We start from the raw sequence: 18,111 nt of genomic DNA, 5'->3' as shown, positions 1-18,111 counted from the left end.
CTCTCTCTGTCAGGTATCGTCGGTGCTGAGGGCTTTCCTGGGCCTGATGTTGGTTAGAGAGCCGTCTCAGCGAGCCACAGCCCAGGAGCTGCTCCAGCACCCCTTCCTCAAGCTGTCGGGTCCCCCATCCTGCATCGTCCCCCTAATGAGGCACTACCGCCACCGCTGACCTGACCTCCCGCCACCAGGGCGGTGCTCCACACCTTGCCAAACAAACACACACCGGACCTGAGAGACTACGCCACTAAAACAAATGCTCACACCTGTAACCGTGCAGTAGTTTAGCTTGAGGAATTGTTTACAAAGAAAAGATTAAAGAAAAATGTGATATCCACTATTTTGAGAAACACTATATAAAGTTCAACACTGAAGTATAGGGAAATGTACTGTAGGAGTCTCAGTCTTCTGTGGCCGACTTGCTGCCTGTCCTGGAGCCAAATGCAAAGAAGATTAGCCTCTTGGTTTGAACTCTTTGGATTCTCTAGGCTGTTAGACCAGTAGAGATTTGTAGGGTGGGTGGTCCAGGTGCAGTTTCCTCTCTTCTTGTCTGTAGGGTTATACTGTAGTAACCATTGACTAGAGCGTAGATGGTGTGAGGTGATTGGCTGAGACTGCCTGTCTGGCCGCCATGTTGAGGGACCCATGAGACATGCCAACCGCCCCGGATATGAGCAGTCAATCTCAGAACAATCAGGAAGCAACGTTTGGTGATGTCATAGTGGGAGCGGTATGGGTGTGTCTTAGTCTGACTGGAAGACAGGCTGTTCTCCTATTGGTGGAATTAAACATCGCACTCTTCACTTCTCTCGTCTCACACTAATAGTGAAAATGTATTTTAGAGACAGTTTTTCTGTACAGTTTTGATAATTTGCAGTATTTTATTGTGTAGTAACTATTGGGATATGGGCAGTATTACATATAAATCAGAGTTTCTGCGAAGATATTTCTTACTGTTTATAATAATAATACATTTTTGATTAAGAATGTAAGAGATATCCCAAATAAACCAACTCTTAACTGTTACAAAAATAAACCTGAATATATTTATTATCCCACATTTGTAGAGAGAATCTCCATTGAGTTTGTAAAAACGCGTAATGCCAGAATGTTGTATGCTGTTTTAAAGTTTGTATTTATTTTTTTGAATTGAAGGTTTATATTTTGGTAGTGTGGCCTTTCTTTTTGATTTACATTTATAAATATCAACAGCCAGACAGACAGTGATATTGGTTATATCATACAAGCAATATCCCAAACGTATCTATCATCACCAATGTATTCATCTTTTGACAATGTAATTTAACACAAATCACACGTAGCACTGTTTGAGTGGATTGGCAGGAATAGTTTATTTGAAACAGAGCCATTTTCTTTACCCATCACCACACTCCTATCAATTCAAAGGGCACACATACAAGACTCCTACAGCAATATCTGAGCTTCTCAGTCTGACACACACGGTGATAAAAGGTTTTATTTTCAACTCTCACACAACTTGGCTGTTATCTGTTTCTTATCTTACCACACACACACACACACACACACACACACACACACACACACACACACACACACACACACACACACAGTGCCGCAATCTGATTCTCAGTTCTGATTGGACTAGAGAACAGTGTAACCCCGTATCGTTTTTACCCATCATTCACTGTGATATGTAAATATGAACATGTGTGTGTGCTTGAGAGTGTGTGTGTTTGTGTGTGTGAGCTGGCTTATCCTTGACTACTATTGGGGGACTTGAATGGGTACTACTATCCATGGTGTTGCTTGTACAGTGATATTGCATGTTTGTTATCAGTGAAACTGGTTTTGATTAAAAAAGCTAATCAAAACATTGACAAGCGAAGCATGTTTTTCCACACTCTCACCTGTACAAACCCAGGGTCAATTTGAGGGCCTTTAAACACACAATCAGACGTTTACAGGGTAAATTAATTCAAATATACATTCCTGCATGTAGACGTATACAGTAGAATCAAGAATAGTTCAATTCATTTCAAATAATTGCATATTTAATCCCTACAATTCACAATTCTAAAGGTTTATATTTGAAGTGAAATATGGATTTTTGTGTGGGAGTCTTGCCCTGCAGGCTTATTGCTTCCTGTGTAGCTGCATTACTGCCCACTGTCCTATGGTTCTGAATGTCAGATCTCAAGGTTCCCAATTCATCGCTGTCCATGTTGCTGAAATCTCCTATCGCCGCTAGTTGCTTGCTGTTTAGGCTACACCCCACTTTGCCCACACTACAGATGAACAAGAATGATGTTTTTTGTCCATCCCTGATAACACCAAACCATGGATTTTAAATTGAATATGACCCAAAACATTCTTCAGTGTTGGCTTAATAACGTTTAGCGGGACACTTCAGCGGACTCTGGTGTAGCAACAATAGCCTTGCCTCTGTAGTTAAAACAACTAAAGCACGTGTCAAACTCATTCCACGGAGAGAAAGGGGGATACCTAGTCAGTTGTACAACTGAATGCATTCAACTGAAATGTGTCTTCCACATTTAACCCAACCCCTCTGAATCAGAGAGGTGTTGGGCCTCCCATAATCAACATCCACATCTTCGGCGCCCGGGGAACAGTGGGTTAACTGCCTTGCTCAGGCAGAACGACAGATTTTTACAGTGAGGGAAAAAGGTATTTGATCCCCTGCTGATTTTGTTGTTGTTTGCCCACTGACAAAGAAATGATCAGTCTATAATTTTAATGGTAGGTTTATTTGAACAGTGAGAGACAGAAGAACCACAAAAGAAATACAGAAAAACGCATGTCAACAATGTTATAAATTGATTTGCATTTTAATGAGGGAAATAAGTATTTGACCCCTCTGCAAAACATGACTTAGTACTTGGTGGCAAAACCCTTGTTGGCAATCACAGAGGTCAGACGTTTCTTGTAGCTGGCCACCAGGTTTGCACACATCTCAGGAGGGATTTTGTCCCACTCCTCTTTGCAGATCTTCTCCAAGTCATTAAGGTTTCGAGGCTGACGTTTGGCAACTCGAACCTTCAGATTTTCTATGGGATTAAGGTCTGGAGACTGGCTAGGCCACTCCAGGACCTTAATGTGCTTCTTCTTGAGCCACTCCTTTGTTGCCTTGACCGTATGTTTTGGGTCATTGTCATGCTGGAATACCCATCCGCGACCCATTTTCCATGCCCTGGCTGAGGGAAGGAGGTTCTCACCCAAGATTTGAGGGTACATGTCCCCATCCATTGTCCTTTTGATGCGGTGAAGTTGTCCTGTCTCCTTAGCAGAAAAACACCCCCAAAGCATAATGTTTCCACCTCCATGTTTGACGGTGGGGATGATGTTCTTGGGGTCATAGGCAGCATTCCTCCTCCTCCAAACACGGCGAGTTGAGTTGATGCCAAAGAGCTCTATTTTGGTCTCATCTGACCACAACATTTTCACCCAGTTGTCTTATGAATCATACAGATGTTCATTGGCAAACTTCAGAAGGGCATGTACAGTGGGGCAAAAAAGTATTTAGTCAGCCACCAATTGTGCAAGTTCTCCCACTTAAAAAGATGAGAGAGGCCTGTAATTTCCATCATAGGTACACCTCAACTATGACAGACAAAATGAGAAAAAAAATCCAGAAAATCACATTATAGGATTTTTAATGAATTTATTTGCAAATTATGGTGGAAAATAAGTATTTGGTCAATAACAAAAGTTTATTGACCAAATACGTGCTATATGTGCTTTCTTGAGCAGGGGGACCTTGCAGGTGCTGAAGGATTTCAGTCCTTCACGGCGTAGTGTGTTACCAATTGTTTTCTTGGTGGCTATGGTCCCAGCTGCCTTGAGATCATTGACAAGATCCTCCCGTGTAGTTCTGGGCTGACTCCTCACCGTTCTCATGATCATTGCAACTCCATGAGGTGAGATCTTGCATGGAGCCCCAGGCCGAGGGAGATTGACAGTTCTTTTGTGTTTCTTCCATTTGCAAGTAATCGCACCTGTTATCACCTTCTCACCAAGCTGCTTGGCGATGGTCTTGTAGCCCATTCCAGCCTTGTGTAGGTCTACAATCTTGTCCCTGACATCGTTGGAGAGCTCTTTGGTCTTGGCCATGGTGGAGAGTTTGGAATCTGATTGATTGATTGCTTCTGTGGACAGGTGAGTTTTATACAGGTAACAAACTGAGATTAGGTGCACTCCCTGTGCTCCTAATCTCAGCTCGTTACCTGTATAAAAGACCCCTGGGAGCCAGACATTTTTGATTGAGAGGGGGTCAAATACTTATTTCCCTCATTAAAATGCAAATGAATTTATAACATTTTTGAAATGGGTTTTTCTGGATTTTTTGTTGTTGTTATTCTGTCTCTCAATGTTCAAATAAACCTACCATTAAAATTATAGACTGATCATTTCTTTGTCAGTGGGCAAATGTACAAAATCAGCAGGGGATCAAATATTTTTTTCTCTCAATGTACCTTGTCAGCTCGGATTCAATCCAGCAACCTTTCGGTTACTGGCCCAATGCTCTAACCACTAGGCTACCTGGGCTGAGTGTCTGTGAGTTTTCGCTCCACCCTTGTACTTGATTGATGAATTAAGGTCACTGATTAGTAAGGAACTCCCTTCACCTGGTTGTCTAGGTCTTAATTGAAGGAAGAAAAAAAAAACCTGCAGACACTAGGCCCTCCATGGAAGGAGTTTGACACCCCTGAACTAAATGAACCGAAAGATGTATATACACCTCACATGACTAGACGATATATGAGGTCATAGATTTTTCTCTCCTACTAGCTCTTCCTGTGTGGAACTATAATAGGATATTAAATGTGGTTTGACCCAGGATAATAAAACTCCTCTTTCACAGGAAGTCACCTTAACTACAGCTGTAAATAAACTAGCAGTGAACCAAACTAGGCCCACTGTGACTCTGGCCCTGATTGTACACCACCAGACCAACCAGGTAACCACCCACGCTAATTCCCCCCTTCAACTGTCACCCATAAAACAGTAGAAAGACAATGGATTCTGTATAGGCTTTGTTTGTTTCTCACTGCTAAAAAGGGTAGGGTTAACAGGTCATTAGGCCTTTCTCTCACATCAATCTTCTCTTTGTGCCAGACTGGGTTCAAATACCTTCTGTTGAATTTTTCTTGATTTAAAATTATTGTTTGGTTAACCTTATTTACTATTTGTTACTTATTGATTTTTATTTTATTATTTCACTCTTCATGCGATGCGCACTACAAAGAACACCAGAATAATTATTATTATAGTAAGGTTTGTTCATGTGTCAATGAATCTCATAAGGGATGGGTTGCCAGCTGCTGATTTGACACGAATATAACATTTCCTTCATTCATTAAAATGTCATTAATTCAGTCTGTGCAAAGTGTCAAACCAAGGATAGATGTATGGGACTTCAGAGTGAAATGAACACCAGGTAAGGGCTCTGAGTTTGATGACTTGTGTCAGCGGTGACATGATTCATGATGATGTCTGTGGTGTTCAAACAAAGAGGTGTGGATGTCACAGATGCTCCATTTATTTTCAATTTGACTTACTCATATCGCGTTTCCTCTGAAGGCCCAGAGTCATACGTCGAGATTAATACCCCATCTCCGCCTCGATGACTGGGCCATGCCACGCCCGACAGGAGCATTGATCACCCGGGCTCAGTCGCAGCTGTCAACCGCTCCCCTGGAAGACTCATGGTTGGGACTTCAATTAATATTATGAAAGTAACCCATCTCTTTCAGTCCATTTAGTGTGACAATATTCCATGTTTTGTAACACAGGGCTACTGAAGCCTGAAAAACAGGCCACTGAAATATATTTTACAACAGACATACTTATCCAACAATCAGAGAAAATGAAAGTTGGAGGGCCAGTAGGAGGCATCCTTTCCCAATGCCCCAGGGCAGTGATTGGGGACATTGCCCTGTGTATGGTGCCATCTTTCAGATGGGACATTAGTGACTCTCTGTGGTCACTAAAAGATCCCATGGCACTTATCGTAAGGGTAGGGGTGTTAACCCCGGTGTCCTGGCTAAATTCCCAAGCTGTCCCTCATACCATCATGGTCACCTAATCATCCCCAGTTTACAATTGGCTCATTCATCCTCCCCTCTCTCTTGTAACTATTCCCCAGGTTGTTGCTGTAAATTAGAATGGGTTCTCAGTCAACTTACCTGGTAAAATAAAAAACACAAAAGTTGTCCAAAAGTATAGCTAACCAGTTTTATATGGGCATACACAAAACAACATGAAAAACAGACCTACGCAGGTTTAGGACATCTCCTAGGAAATTTATTTCAGTGAACATTAAAGTTTGCATCAGCATAGTTCTTCTGAAAATATTTTACATTTATTATTTTTGAAGCTTAAATATCGCACATTTCTTTCACAATGATACACTTTGTTCTTCTGACATTCTGATTGAAGATAAATTATTACATCATTTCTTTGCAAGTTATTTACAGAACATGTTTTCTTTGTTTTATTTACATATTTCATATTTTTTCTTTATATAATTCCATAAAATGGGATCTGGAAAAGGATCCATCAAACCAAAGTAAATACACTGCCTGCAATTATTTATTTTTCATGATTTCTGAAGGTCGTTGAAACACCTGCACAAAGCACAACACTCTCCACTTTCACAACTTGTTTTGCAGCGTGTTCACAGGAAAGACAGAGAGAGACAGGGGATGGGGAATGACAAACTGCAGGCTTCTCCACATAACTACGATTTATGGACACAAACAACAGAACACCATCTATGGGTGGAATGCTAACTGAAAAATCTCTGTGCGTAAATCAAATGTTGCGCAAGTCTCCAATTGACTTCAATGCATGGTTTTACTCAAAAGCATATCTCACGTTAGCCATATTGCAAGTTAGGCCTCCATCAAGTTCTGGCCTACTCTCCAATATATGGTGAAGTTCAGAGCAGGGGAAGTCACGTTGGTTTGACTTTGGAGAGGCAGGAGCGTTGCGGTTATAATTGTAGTCAATGATTGTTGTTCTAATGTCCAATCCTTGAATGGAGAGTGGTCATGATGTCTTGATTTTATAGTATAGTGGTTGTAATGTCTTGAACATCACATTGTGCTTGTTTCAATGTCCTATTACCTTGAACATCACGTTGTGCTTGTTTCAATATCCTATTACCTTGAACATCACGTTGTGCTTGTTTCAATATCCTATTACCTTGAACATCACGTTGTGCTTGTTTCAATGTCCTATTACCTTGAACATCACGTTGTGCTTGTTTCAATATCCTATTACCTTGAACATCACGTTGTGCTTGTTTCAATGTCCTATTACCTTGAACATCACGTTGTGCTTGTTTCAATGTCCTATTACCTTGAACATCACGTTGTGCTTGTTTCAATATCCTATTACCTTGAACATCACGTTGTGCTTGTTTCAATGTCCTATTACCTTGAACATCACGTTGTGCTTGTTTCAATGTCCTATTACCTTGAACATCATGTTGTGCTTGTTTCAATGTCCTATTACCTTGAACATCATGTTGTGCTTGTTTCAATGTCCTATTACCTTGAACATGGAGTTGTATTATTGTGATGATAATATCTGATTTCTTACATATTCCTCTTGACCAGGGAGATTTGTGGTACAGTGGCTGTTTAAATGTCCAGTTCCTTACATGTTGTTGTACATGGATCGGTCGCAAGGCAGCTGAGACTGAGCTGCAGCGGTCAGTTTAAGGTGGAAGTGGTAGACGGACAGTGTGATGACAATGATGAGGCCCAGGATGAAGCCCAGGATCAGAGGAAGAGTCTCCTCCAGCTGTTCCCTCTGGTCCGTGATGCACTTATAGGCTGCAGGTAGACACACACACACACAACACACATTCATGTGTGAATAGATTAGAACTGTGTGTGTGTGTGTTTGTGTATGTTTTTGTCTGTCTGTTGCCATGCAATGCCTTGCATTAAATCAACTGTTACTGATGTGTTCACGTGTCAAATAAGCTCAAAAGAGCATTCAAACACATGCTACCTACCCCTACACACACACACACACACACACACACACACACACACACACACACACACACACACACACACACACAGTTCTATCCACACATGTGCAACTAAAGCTACATGACTGGCCTGCAACCCTAAACTCTAAACCGTAAACTCTAAACCCTAACCTTAACCCTAATCCTAACCTTAACTTTAACTGAGAAATTAAACATGGGTTTGCTGGTCAGTCACGTCCCTTATTTTTTTCCCATCCCCACAGTGAGAAGGTTCTCCTCTACGAGAGAGCGTTAACGTGACATCACTGATTAATAACAGGTCAAAGGTCAACATTTAATAATATGAGGTCAAAATGTCCCAGAAACAGAGTCTCACTGGTCTCTAAATTAGAAAGAGTCACATTTAAGGGCAGTCAGGGCCATAACAGTCAGGGCCATAACAGTCAGGGCCATAACAGTCAGGGCCTTAAAATAATTTATTTAATTTATTTAACTCAAGAATATATCAATATCATACCAGTCATCATTCAATTATTTTCCCATATCAGTCTCATTCTGAACGTCACAAATATCTTAATCCGCAAGAACACTAGCCTAAGTGATGAATCGGCAATACACAAATTGGCTTAACTATTTATTTACTAACTAACTAACTAAATAATCACACAGAAACACACACGGTATAGGTTATCGATTACTAACATAATGCACATGAAAAGTCCCTAGTGGACTAACCCGATATGACGACTTATTACACAATGGAAAGGGGTGGGGAAAGATAAAGAGCAGGAGAGACAAAGAAAGTGGACTTATCGTACATACATTTGGAAACTACGCTCACCGCAAATATGAATATTTAGCACCCTAACAATTGCTCATTCGGATTAGAAGTGAAACATATATTTAAGCGTAGATGTCTTTCTCTGACGTCTTTCTGTTGAAATCACTCTATCCGTCTACGGCAAGTAGTTCAATGTAAGTCTCTGGTTGTCCACCAGAGGTCACAATGTCCTTAGTTGTAGGCTTCTTTGTTGCTAAGTGTTCGTTAGGATGGATACATCAGAGGTGTACCATGCGATGTTCACAGGGATCTCTATCTGTACTTCCCTCTGTTTGTTAGACTAGATACCTCAGAGGTACCTATGATGGTGAGAGAGATTTGTTCTTCCCTCTCGTCTTGGTCAATTGTCCTAGACTATTTTACATACCAGCTGCAGACTGGGAATGTATTGGTCTAGTCTTCGACTTATTTTTTTAATTTTATTTTTCTAAATGGTTGGATCAGCTTAATATTGCGGAAAGATTGTTGCTTCCATGAATGTAATTGTCTGCATCATTTCCAACCCCCCATATATTTTTGGGGCTAAATATATATATCCATATACAGTGGGCTCCAAAATGACTGGCACCCCTGACTGGCAATGTACAAACAATACTTAAAAATCTAAACAATATAATTATAGAGAGAAACTCAAAATACCAACATGTGAGAAATACTGTACTTTATTAATGTTTCAATGGAACCAACCAAAATCATTCAATTATTTAATACAAAATAAATGTAACATTTAGTACTTAGTGCAACCACCTCTGGCAAGGATAACAGCATGGAGTCTTTTCCTGTAATGTTTGACAAGGTTAAGGAACACGTTTGGAGGGATTTTGGATCATTCCTTCATGCAGATCCTTTCAAGATCCTTCACATTCTTGGGTTTGCGCTTATCAACTGCCCTCTTCCACTCAGCCCACGGGTTTTAGATTGGATTGAGGTCCGGCGACTGAGATGGCCATGGCAGAACATTGATTTTGTTGTCACAGAACCATTTCTGTGTGGATCTTGAGGTATGTTTTTGGGTCATTGTCTTGTTGGAAAGTCCACCTACGGCCAAGTCACAGCCTTCTGGCAGAGGAAACCAGATTGTCAGCCAAAATTGCCTGATACTTGGTCGAATTCATTATGCCATCAATCTTAACCAGTGCCCTTGGACCTCTGGAATTAAAACAGCCCCACCACCATATTTCACCGTGGGTATGAGGGGCCTCTCCTGGTATGCATCTCTGTTTGGACGCCAAACATGCCGATGCTGTATCTGACCAAAACGTTCCATTTTGGTCTCATCTGACCAGAGCACCTTCTTCCAGTCATAAATTAAATTATGTTTGGCAAACTCTAAGCGCTTTGCGTCTGTGTCTTGGGGTCAGACAGGGCTTTCTTCTGGCAACCCTTCCAAAGAGCCTGTGGTTGTGGAGGTGGCGTCTGATGGTGCTTTTTGAAACCTGGTGACCTCAAGATGCCACAAAGGCCTGCAATTCTTTCACAGTGATTCTTGGGGATTTAGTTGCTTCTCTCACCATCCTCCTCCCTATCCTGGGGTGCAACCCGTGAGGTTTTCAACTGTACCATATCTTTTGAATTTTCTAATAATTGCCCTGACAGTGCTCAGTGGTATATTCAATCGTTTGTGGATCTTCTTGTAGCCATTACCAGATTTATGAAGGTCTACGACCATCTGTCTCTTCTGAACTGCTAGTTCTTCTGTTTTCTTAATGGTATTGGATGACAGTGGGATATGGCATGTGTGTTACCTCATTTTTATATCCTAGTGAAACAGGAAGTGCTGTAATGGCTCAATATAGTTCCTTAAGACTTAGATAAACTTAAATAAGTGGAATTTAATTTGTGGTTTAATTTTGGTAGATGCTATTTACAATAATATTTAAGGGTGCCATTAATTGTGAAACCTTGATTTGGAGGACATTGATTTTTAACTAAATCAATAAATCATTTTGGTTGGTTCCATTGAAACATTAATAAAGTACAGTATTTCTCACATGTTGGTATTTTGAGTTTATCTCTATAATTATATTGTTTATATTTGTTTAAGCATTGTTTCTGCATTGCCAGTCATTTTGGAGCCCACTGTTCATACACATATATATACATACACATACCTATATAGACATACATACTTTTTTTTTTAATATACCTTTATTATTCCCTGCAAACCCTACCACCCTTCCCCCAATCGGAGTAAACTAATAAACAATAACACTTAGACTTCAACTTCTTCAACTTATTTAAATGTCAAGAGTTTCAGAGGGTCTTAACATTTTCTGGGGTTGTAGTTTTAACCATTTTGTGACGTCCAGCTTACACCGTCCACCTGCTTGGTCTAATATGTTAATTCTTCCGCGAGTCCTTTTAAGCCCTCTGGTCGGAAAGGTGGTTCCATCATGTTGACACAATGTCTGTGCTCACATGGGCGTGGTTACGGACTTGGCCCAGGTTAATATGAAAAGCCATTATTTCATTTAGAAGGCTAAAATCATATTTCTAACTTTTCAAAAGTATTCTTATATGTAATAATTTATTTTATACAACATTTAGAAGCAAACCTGATCACTAGGACGTGTACACTTTCAGAGTTACAGTTATCTTGTAATAAGGTCTTTCTGATAATTTTAATGATATCACAAAATATGCATACATTTTCCATATTATATCTGTCATAATTCCCAACATTTGGATGTTGAAATATATTGCCCCAATGTTCATTGTTTGATGTTTGAAGTTTTGGCAAAGTCTCTCTGTTGTAACTAAAGCATTTTTAACTTCTCCGTACTGCAGTGCAAGAGAGAGAAAGTTTACAACCGGCATTAAGTCATAAAACCGTCCCAACTGCCCCTCGGGGGGGTTTGAGCTATCTGTCCTGCCATGTGCCAAGCTGATCTGGCGCCTCTGATCCTCACCCAGGAGAGAGAGTCATGACAGAACTATAGAACTAATGTCTAAAGTCTGCATTGAGGACAGGGATGTAACTACAGCAATAAAGTCCTAATGACCTCTCTCGCTTTCTCCTCTACTCTCTTTCCTCTCTTTCATCCTCCCTCCATCCCTCTCTGCAGCTCTGCTCTTCAATAAGCAGTAACATCCCCCAGCCCCCAGAGAGAGAGAAGGGTGAGGGAGAGGGAGATGAAGGGAGCAGGGAGAGTGCAGTTTGTAGGGGTTGTGAGATAACTTCTCCAATACTACTTTACGGCAAACCGTCATCACCATCATCATCACTAGTGTCAGATCTCTCCTCAAGATGACAAACTTTTTGATACTGGGATATACATTTGAGATGTGTAAAACATTTGGAAAATGAGGGGAGTACTATTGTAGGTTGTTGTTCTATTTGTATCATCACTGAACATGGCTGTATGACATTAGGGTTAGAGTCTGTACTTTCACTGAACATGGCTGTATGACGTTAGGGTTACAGTCTGTACTTTCACTGAACATGGCTGTATGACGTTAGGGTTACAGTCTGTACTTTCACTGAACATGGCTGTATGACGTTAGGGTTACAGTCTGTACTTTCACTGAACATGGCTGTATGACGTTAGGGTTAGAGTCTGTACCTTCACTGAACATGAAATCTGAGTTGATGTCGAAGGGCTGGATCTGGACGTCACTTATGGCAACAGTCACTCCCTTCTGGTGGTCACTGGAGATGAGGGTGAGTGTCTGCTTAGCCTCGCAGACATATGAGCGGCCAGCAGGGGTCTCTAACGCTGACAAATGGTGGGTGCTGGCTGTGTGCTTCCCAGCTGTATGGAGAGAAGGAATAGGAGGATACAGTACATGAGGAGACATATTACATGAGTAGGTACGTACAAACATACACAGAAGCATGCATTTCATACAGAGAAACACAAAAACACGTCTTTAATAGAAGTTGGTTAAATAAATATGTAGGCCTATAGGCTACACAATGTCAAAATAAAAGTCTATGTAGCCTATTCAGAAAATATTTGTGAAAGATTTAGGAATAAGTATTGAAATGTTAAAACCTCTTAAGTATAAAACCTCTATGTACAAGGGTTATAGGAATCCCTGTGTTTTTACAAACACATAAAACGGCCACTGCGATAGACACACCATTAGCTTGTACAGAAAAAAAGGGCGACCTACAATATAATCAAAACGTGCTTAAGATGAAAATCGATGAAAATCCTGAAAAAAAGGCAATGTTTGCTTTCAATAACTCCGTTTTCAACTTTACTCCAGCTCCATCATGGGTTTTAAAATGTGGGTTAATATTGAATCCACAAATGGTGCGGTCAGGGTAGGCTACGTGAATGTAGCCTATATTAGTTAATTTAATTTAATTTATAATCAATGCTTCTCAATAAGTCATGATTATCAATAAGTCGTGACGGCTATTAAATGAATGAGTTTATAATATATCTAATCGAAATGACTGCAATAAATCAGAAGTGACCAAAGAAATATTCAGAAGGAACATCAAAATAATAATAATAATAATGTTTTGTAGAAAGAAAATTGAAAAAATAGAAATGAAATTTGGAAATATCCAAAGGCCCATGTGAATTGTCTTTCTTTATTGTATCAGTTTAGTACAAATGTGAAATAATTTTTCCAATGAAACATACCGCATACCGCAAAACAAACAGAAATTGCTGAGTGGGTTACAATTGCTACTCACGGTTGTATGGGTTGAGGAAATGCGTTTTCTCCGAGGTGTCATAAACAAACTGCACCTTGCTAATTTTCCACACATGTCCCTTGCCACTGATTTCCTGCAACACACACACACACACACACACACACACACACACACACACGGTCATTCCCTGCTTTCCAATATAATTTTTTTACCATATCGTCTCCAGCAGCAGAACATTATGCCTGGCTGTTATGTGTAGGCGATGTTACCCAAACAGATTTTTACAAGAATTCCACAAGGGGTAAACGCACTTAAGGATTTTGGGTCAATGTAAATCACCTCCGCTTGCCCACTGACTATTTCATAGTAGCGGACAAACCTTGACGAAGTAGATGCGGAGTGTGTAGGCGTTATCATTCCACGAGATGTGTATATGGGCGTCCTGGCTCCCGCATTTCCCCTCTATGTCTGCCCCGCGAGGCAGAGCCAGATACGCATTCTCCGTGATAAGCTGCAAAGAACAGAACAGATCATTCAGTCGTGTATGATTCATTGTGTCGATCAGACACTTGTTTTATTCTCAGTAGACTACTCTTCTATGAATTGTTTCACACTGGTATGCTGTTGCTACAGCCCAGTACAGTGTTTCCAAAAGATCTGCACATCATTTTACGCACAGGCCAAAGTGCATAATACATGGCATGGGTGTCCTTGTGTCTGAATGAGAGCAAATTGTTATATACAGAAATGGGACAGTGTGTCACTGTCAGTTCAAGTTGATAAGACAAACGAAGTCTGACAGGTCGGAGTCGTGTCTTACATCTATTCCGTTGAGTGCGAGGACATCGAAGGGGACCGTGAAGCGGACAGCGAACTCGACCATGAGGCAGGTGGTCCCGTTCTCTCGGACCACGAATATGTCTTTATCCGGGTTGGTGGACAGACCAGAGAGGTTCTCTCCCTCCTGCTCGGCGGTGACCGTAAACCGGACCAGGATCGCTGAGCACAGGGAAATATAGAGTCATGTCAGCAGTGTAGAGTACAGTGGGAATAGAGTGGCAAATCAATAACAGTTTATATGTTTTCTAGCGCCAACTATATTCCAATGAATATGCTTAAAAACTTCTACATGATTGGTGGGTCCCCCACGGACAGTTGAGCTAAGGTAGGCTAATGCAATTAGCATGAGGTTGTAAGTAACAAGAATATTTCCCAGGACATGGACATATCTGATATTGGCAGAAATATTACATTATTGTTAATCTAACTGCACTGTCCAATTTACAGTAGCTATTACAGTGAAATAATACCATGCTATTGTTTGAGGAGAGTGCACAGTTATGAACTTAAAAAGTGATTAATAAACCAATTAGGCACATTTGGGCAGTCTTGATACAACATATTGAACAGAAATACAATGGTTCATTTGATTGGTCTAAAACTTTGTGCACACACTGCTGCCATCTAGTGGCCAAAATCTAAATTGCTGGAATAATACCTTATGGCCTTTCTCTTGCACTTCAAAGATGATGGTACAATTATTTTTTTTTAAACACGTTTTTTTTCTTTGTGTTATCTTTTACCAGATCTAATGTGTTATATTCTCCTACATTCATTTTACATTTCCACAAACTTCAGTGTTTCCTTTCAAATGGTATCAAGAATATGCATATCCTTGCTTCAGGTCCTGAGCTACAGGCAGTTAGACTTGGGTGCCATTTTATGCGAAAATTGAAAAAAAGAGTCCGATCCTTAAGAGGATATAACATGTGAGATCAACAGATGGAACAGATTAAAATAGAATCTATAGAAAATAGAATAATAAACTACTTTATTTTCAGTCAATGATGGTTGGAAAGAATGGGTTTTACTGTCAATGATGTTGCAGACTGAATAATCAGTGCTTGACATGCAAACATGCATGATCAGCAAACCCAGTGTGCCCAAAAACTCAAAGATTAGGCTCAAAGGGACTTATCTTCTCCCAAAAGACAACGGGCCGATCATTTAACGAATCTTCTCTTGAGTATATTTGCCCACTCGGATGTAAAACAATACACAGCTACATGACACGGTTGTAAGATACCTCTTCGATCTCAAGTGAGAGAGTTACTCGTCCCCTGCATGCCTTAGCGACATGGGCAGCACATAGGGACGCCCATACCGGTGAGTCTAAGGCTCTAATAATGATAAGCACGTGACTCTTTTTCTCATAAAGCGCTTTTCAGCTTTTCACCGCACTGACGTCAAAACAGGTGGCTGTGCCTCTACGCACAAACTCAACAGGAATTTCTCTCTATCTGTCTCTCTCTCTCTCACAGATACGCACACACACACACACACACACACACAAAGACAGACAGACAGACACGCAGGCTGCAGTGTGCAGTCACGACCGAAATGTCGTATAAAACACACACACACAAAGACAAAGAGACACGCAGGTTGCAGCGTGCAGTCACGACCAAAATATCGTATGCCACACATATACACACACACACACAGCTTACCGAACAAACACAGTAGAACTCCAGCGGTGTCCAAGGTGCTGAATCTGAGCTGCTCCATTGCACTGCCGAAATGGCTAAATGGCTGGTAGCCTTGTAGTGAACCCGCAAAGAGAGAGCGAGAGAGAGAAAAAGACAAGAGAGAGAGGAGGGATACAGCTGCTCAGTGTCTCGTAGTCACGATCATCGCGAATGCAGCAAATCTCCAGGTGAATGTGAGAGTTCGCATCTGGTTTGCTGCGTATTAAAATGTCACGGCTGTTTCGTTAACTGCTATCTGAACGCATTGTACAGCTTAATTAAGACTCTATCCTCTCTAAATTCAGACGATGAGAGAGTTTTTGGTGAGCGTCACCGGCGGCGAAGCAGAGTTTCCCCTGCACATACTAAGACAGACAGGGAGCCGGAAACGACGCTCTGCGTGACTCAGGCGATTCGCTGTGGGGAAGAAGTTAAGTTTCTCTCCCGAAGTTAGTTTCCTTCAAAAAGCAACCACAGCTAGTCAGTACCGCAATGCTGCTGTTTCCATCTCTGTGATTGCAGCTGAGGTGTGTGCTACCACCTCTTCTCTCCTTCTGGGCAGGTTGCAGTTGATGTGGTGTGTGTGCGCGTGGATGGCAAATTGGCGACGTGCTCTCCCGCACAGTGTGAACTCAGTCTTGAGAACACCGGGCAGTGCGTGTGTGCGAGTGTCCGCTCTCTCACACCTTTGTCATAGACATTGTGCATACTACAGCTTAAATACACACCCTTGACTTTTGTGTGTCTATGATTCTAATGATTTTAAACGTTAATAAACACACGGCACGAATGAATATGTGTGATGTGTCAGATGATGTTGTATCTCTTGTAATTTGGCAATAGCGGACATTGCCAGTGTATGCCAAGCACTCAGAAAATAATAGCTGATCGGGTCAAAACTGTCTGTCAACCGTTTCAGCTCTGACACCTCTATACTCTTGTCACCTCTACCACCCCCCCCCCCCCCCTCCTTCACATTGCTTCCACAAACATAGGCAATAAATAATACATGAAATAACTATAGCGCAGTATAAATGTGATAGCTTTCTCAGTAGACTTTCCAGAATGACCCAGTATTCTAACGTCAAGGTTATGTGAAGATTTCATAACTTACACAGAAGCTTGACATTGAGGAAACACACACACACACACTTTCCTCCTCCAAAGAACACAAACACTTTCCATTTAGAAATACCAACGATGATTTATTAATTCATCTTAATATTTCACAATTCAAGAATGTAACTGAAATAGAAATGCAATCCATGAAAACAATTTAAATAAATTACATGTATAGTATTGATATTTCACAACCGACATGAATAGCTATGAAAGTGATGGCGTTTGGTATTCAAAGGAAATGTACATCATCTTTACAGTAGCACGGGAATCCTATTTGTGCTGCATGAGGCTTCCGGGTGGATATGCCTTTGCGTTTGTCCCGCCCCCTTCCCAACACTAGTGTGTACAGGTATTTGTTCCAGCCCAAGGCAGAACTAACACACCTGATTTAACTCATCTCCTATAGTCCTAAATCTAGAATCACAATTAGGCAAGTTTAATAAAATGTGTTAGTAGTGTTGGAATAAAATAAGTGGGGGAAAAAGCCTTCACACACTGCAACTCTCCAAAAGGACATTTGGCTATTAAGCATGATCCTCAGAGAAATACTGTTTAAGAGGAATGGGCCGTTTTAAAATTGAAGTCAAACTCGCATTTCACTGCACTGATACTGTCAATGCTGGGCTTGCTACCCACCTGCGGGTGTCTTGTGCTCAGCGGGAACGTCTCTGAACGTGGCATTCCTCGCGGTGAACCTGAGGCGGGATCTCCTCCACACGCGCCCCCCTGCGCCTCCTTCCCGCTCTGTTTAAACGCGGGGAATGTGAACCTCCGAAACAGTTTGTTGCCCAATACCGTGAACGTCGTTGAGGAACTGGTGACAGGTGGTGTAAAATCTGGAATTTCGGTGTTGGCCGTCGGTGAAACGTTTCTCCACATAGTTTTGGTTTTGTGTAAAGGCATTTTCGAACGGTCAGGAGGTGCAGGACTGAGGATGCTTGTGGGCAAACTGCACCTTTTCTGGTAGTAGCTGTCGTCAAATCTCCTCACACCAAAGGCAGGTCCT

General features: G+C 41.2%; 2 protein-coding genes across 6 annotated transcripts in view; one reads left to right on the top strand and one right to left on the bottom strand.

The window, feature by feature from the left end:
• LOC110522449 (serine/threonine-protein kinase PAK 5) overlaps window positions 1–1,854 on the top strand; it is a 132,333-nt gene extending 130,479 nt beyond the window's left edge. For all 4 annotated transcript variants that reach the window (XM_021600843.2, XM_021600841.2, XM_021600842.2 and 1 more), the window contains one exon: window positions 14–1,854. In XM_021600843.2, the coding sequence (XP_021456518.2) occupies window positions 14–169 (156 nt within the window). In that variant the 3' untranslated portion in view covers window positions 170–1,854. The remainder of the gene's footprint in view (window positions 1–13) is intronic.
• A 4,420-nt stretch (window positions 1,855–6,274) lies between these two features.
• On the bottom strand, window positions 6,275–16,683 carry LOC110522450 (lysosome-associated membrane glycoprotein 5). Of its 2 annotated transcripts, XR_002473315.2 has the most exons (7): window positions 15,966–16,683; window positions 14,276–14,454; window positions 13,835–13,966; window positions 13,495–13,588; window positions 12,407–12,595; window positions 7,555–7,838; window positions 6,275–7,515 (listed from the first exon to the last, which is right to left on the bottom strand). XR_002473315.2 is itself a non-coding variant. In XM_021600845.2 (6 exons), exons 1-6 carry the CDS (start codon window positions 16,021–16,023, stop codon window positions 7,660–7,662), a joined length of 831 nt encoding a protein of 276 aa, XP_021456520.1. In that variant the 5' UTR covers window positions 16,024–16,683; the 3' UTR covers window positions 6,275–7,659. The 2 variants fall into 2 exon arrangements, 1 of the variants encoding a protein (XP_021456520.1); XM_021600845.2 differs by having other exon boundaries at window positions 6,275–7,838.
• Between the last annotated feature and the right edge of the window lie 1,428 nt (window positions 16,684–18,111).

This window comes from Oncorhynchus mykiss, chromosome 4 (assembly GCF_013265735.2).
Source record: "Oncorhynchus mykiss isolate Arlee chromosome 4, USDA_OmykA_1.1, whole genome shotgun sequence".
Classification (NCBI taxonomy): domain Eukaryota; kingdom Metazoa; phylum Chordata; class Actinopteri; order Salmoniformes; family Salmonidae; genus Oncorhynchus; species Oncorhynchus mykiss.
The sequence above is the reverse complement of the archived record's forward strand: the minus strand, read 5'-3'. Positions and strand labels throughout refer to the sequence as shown.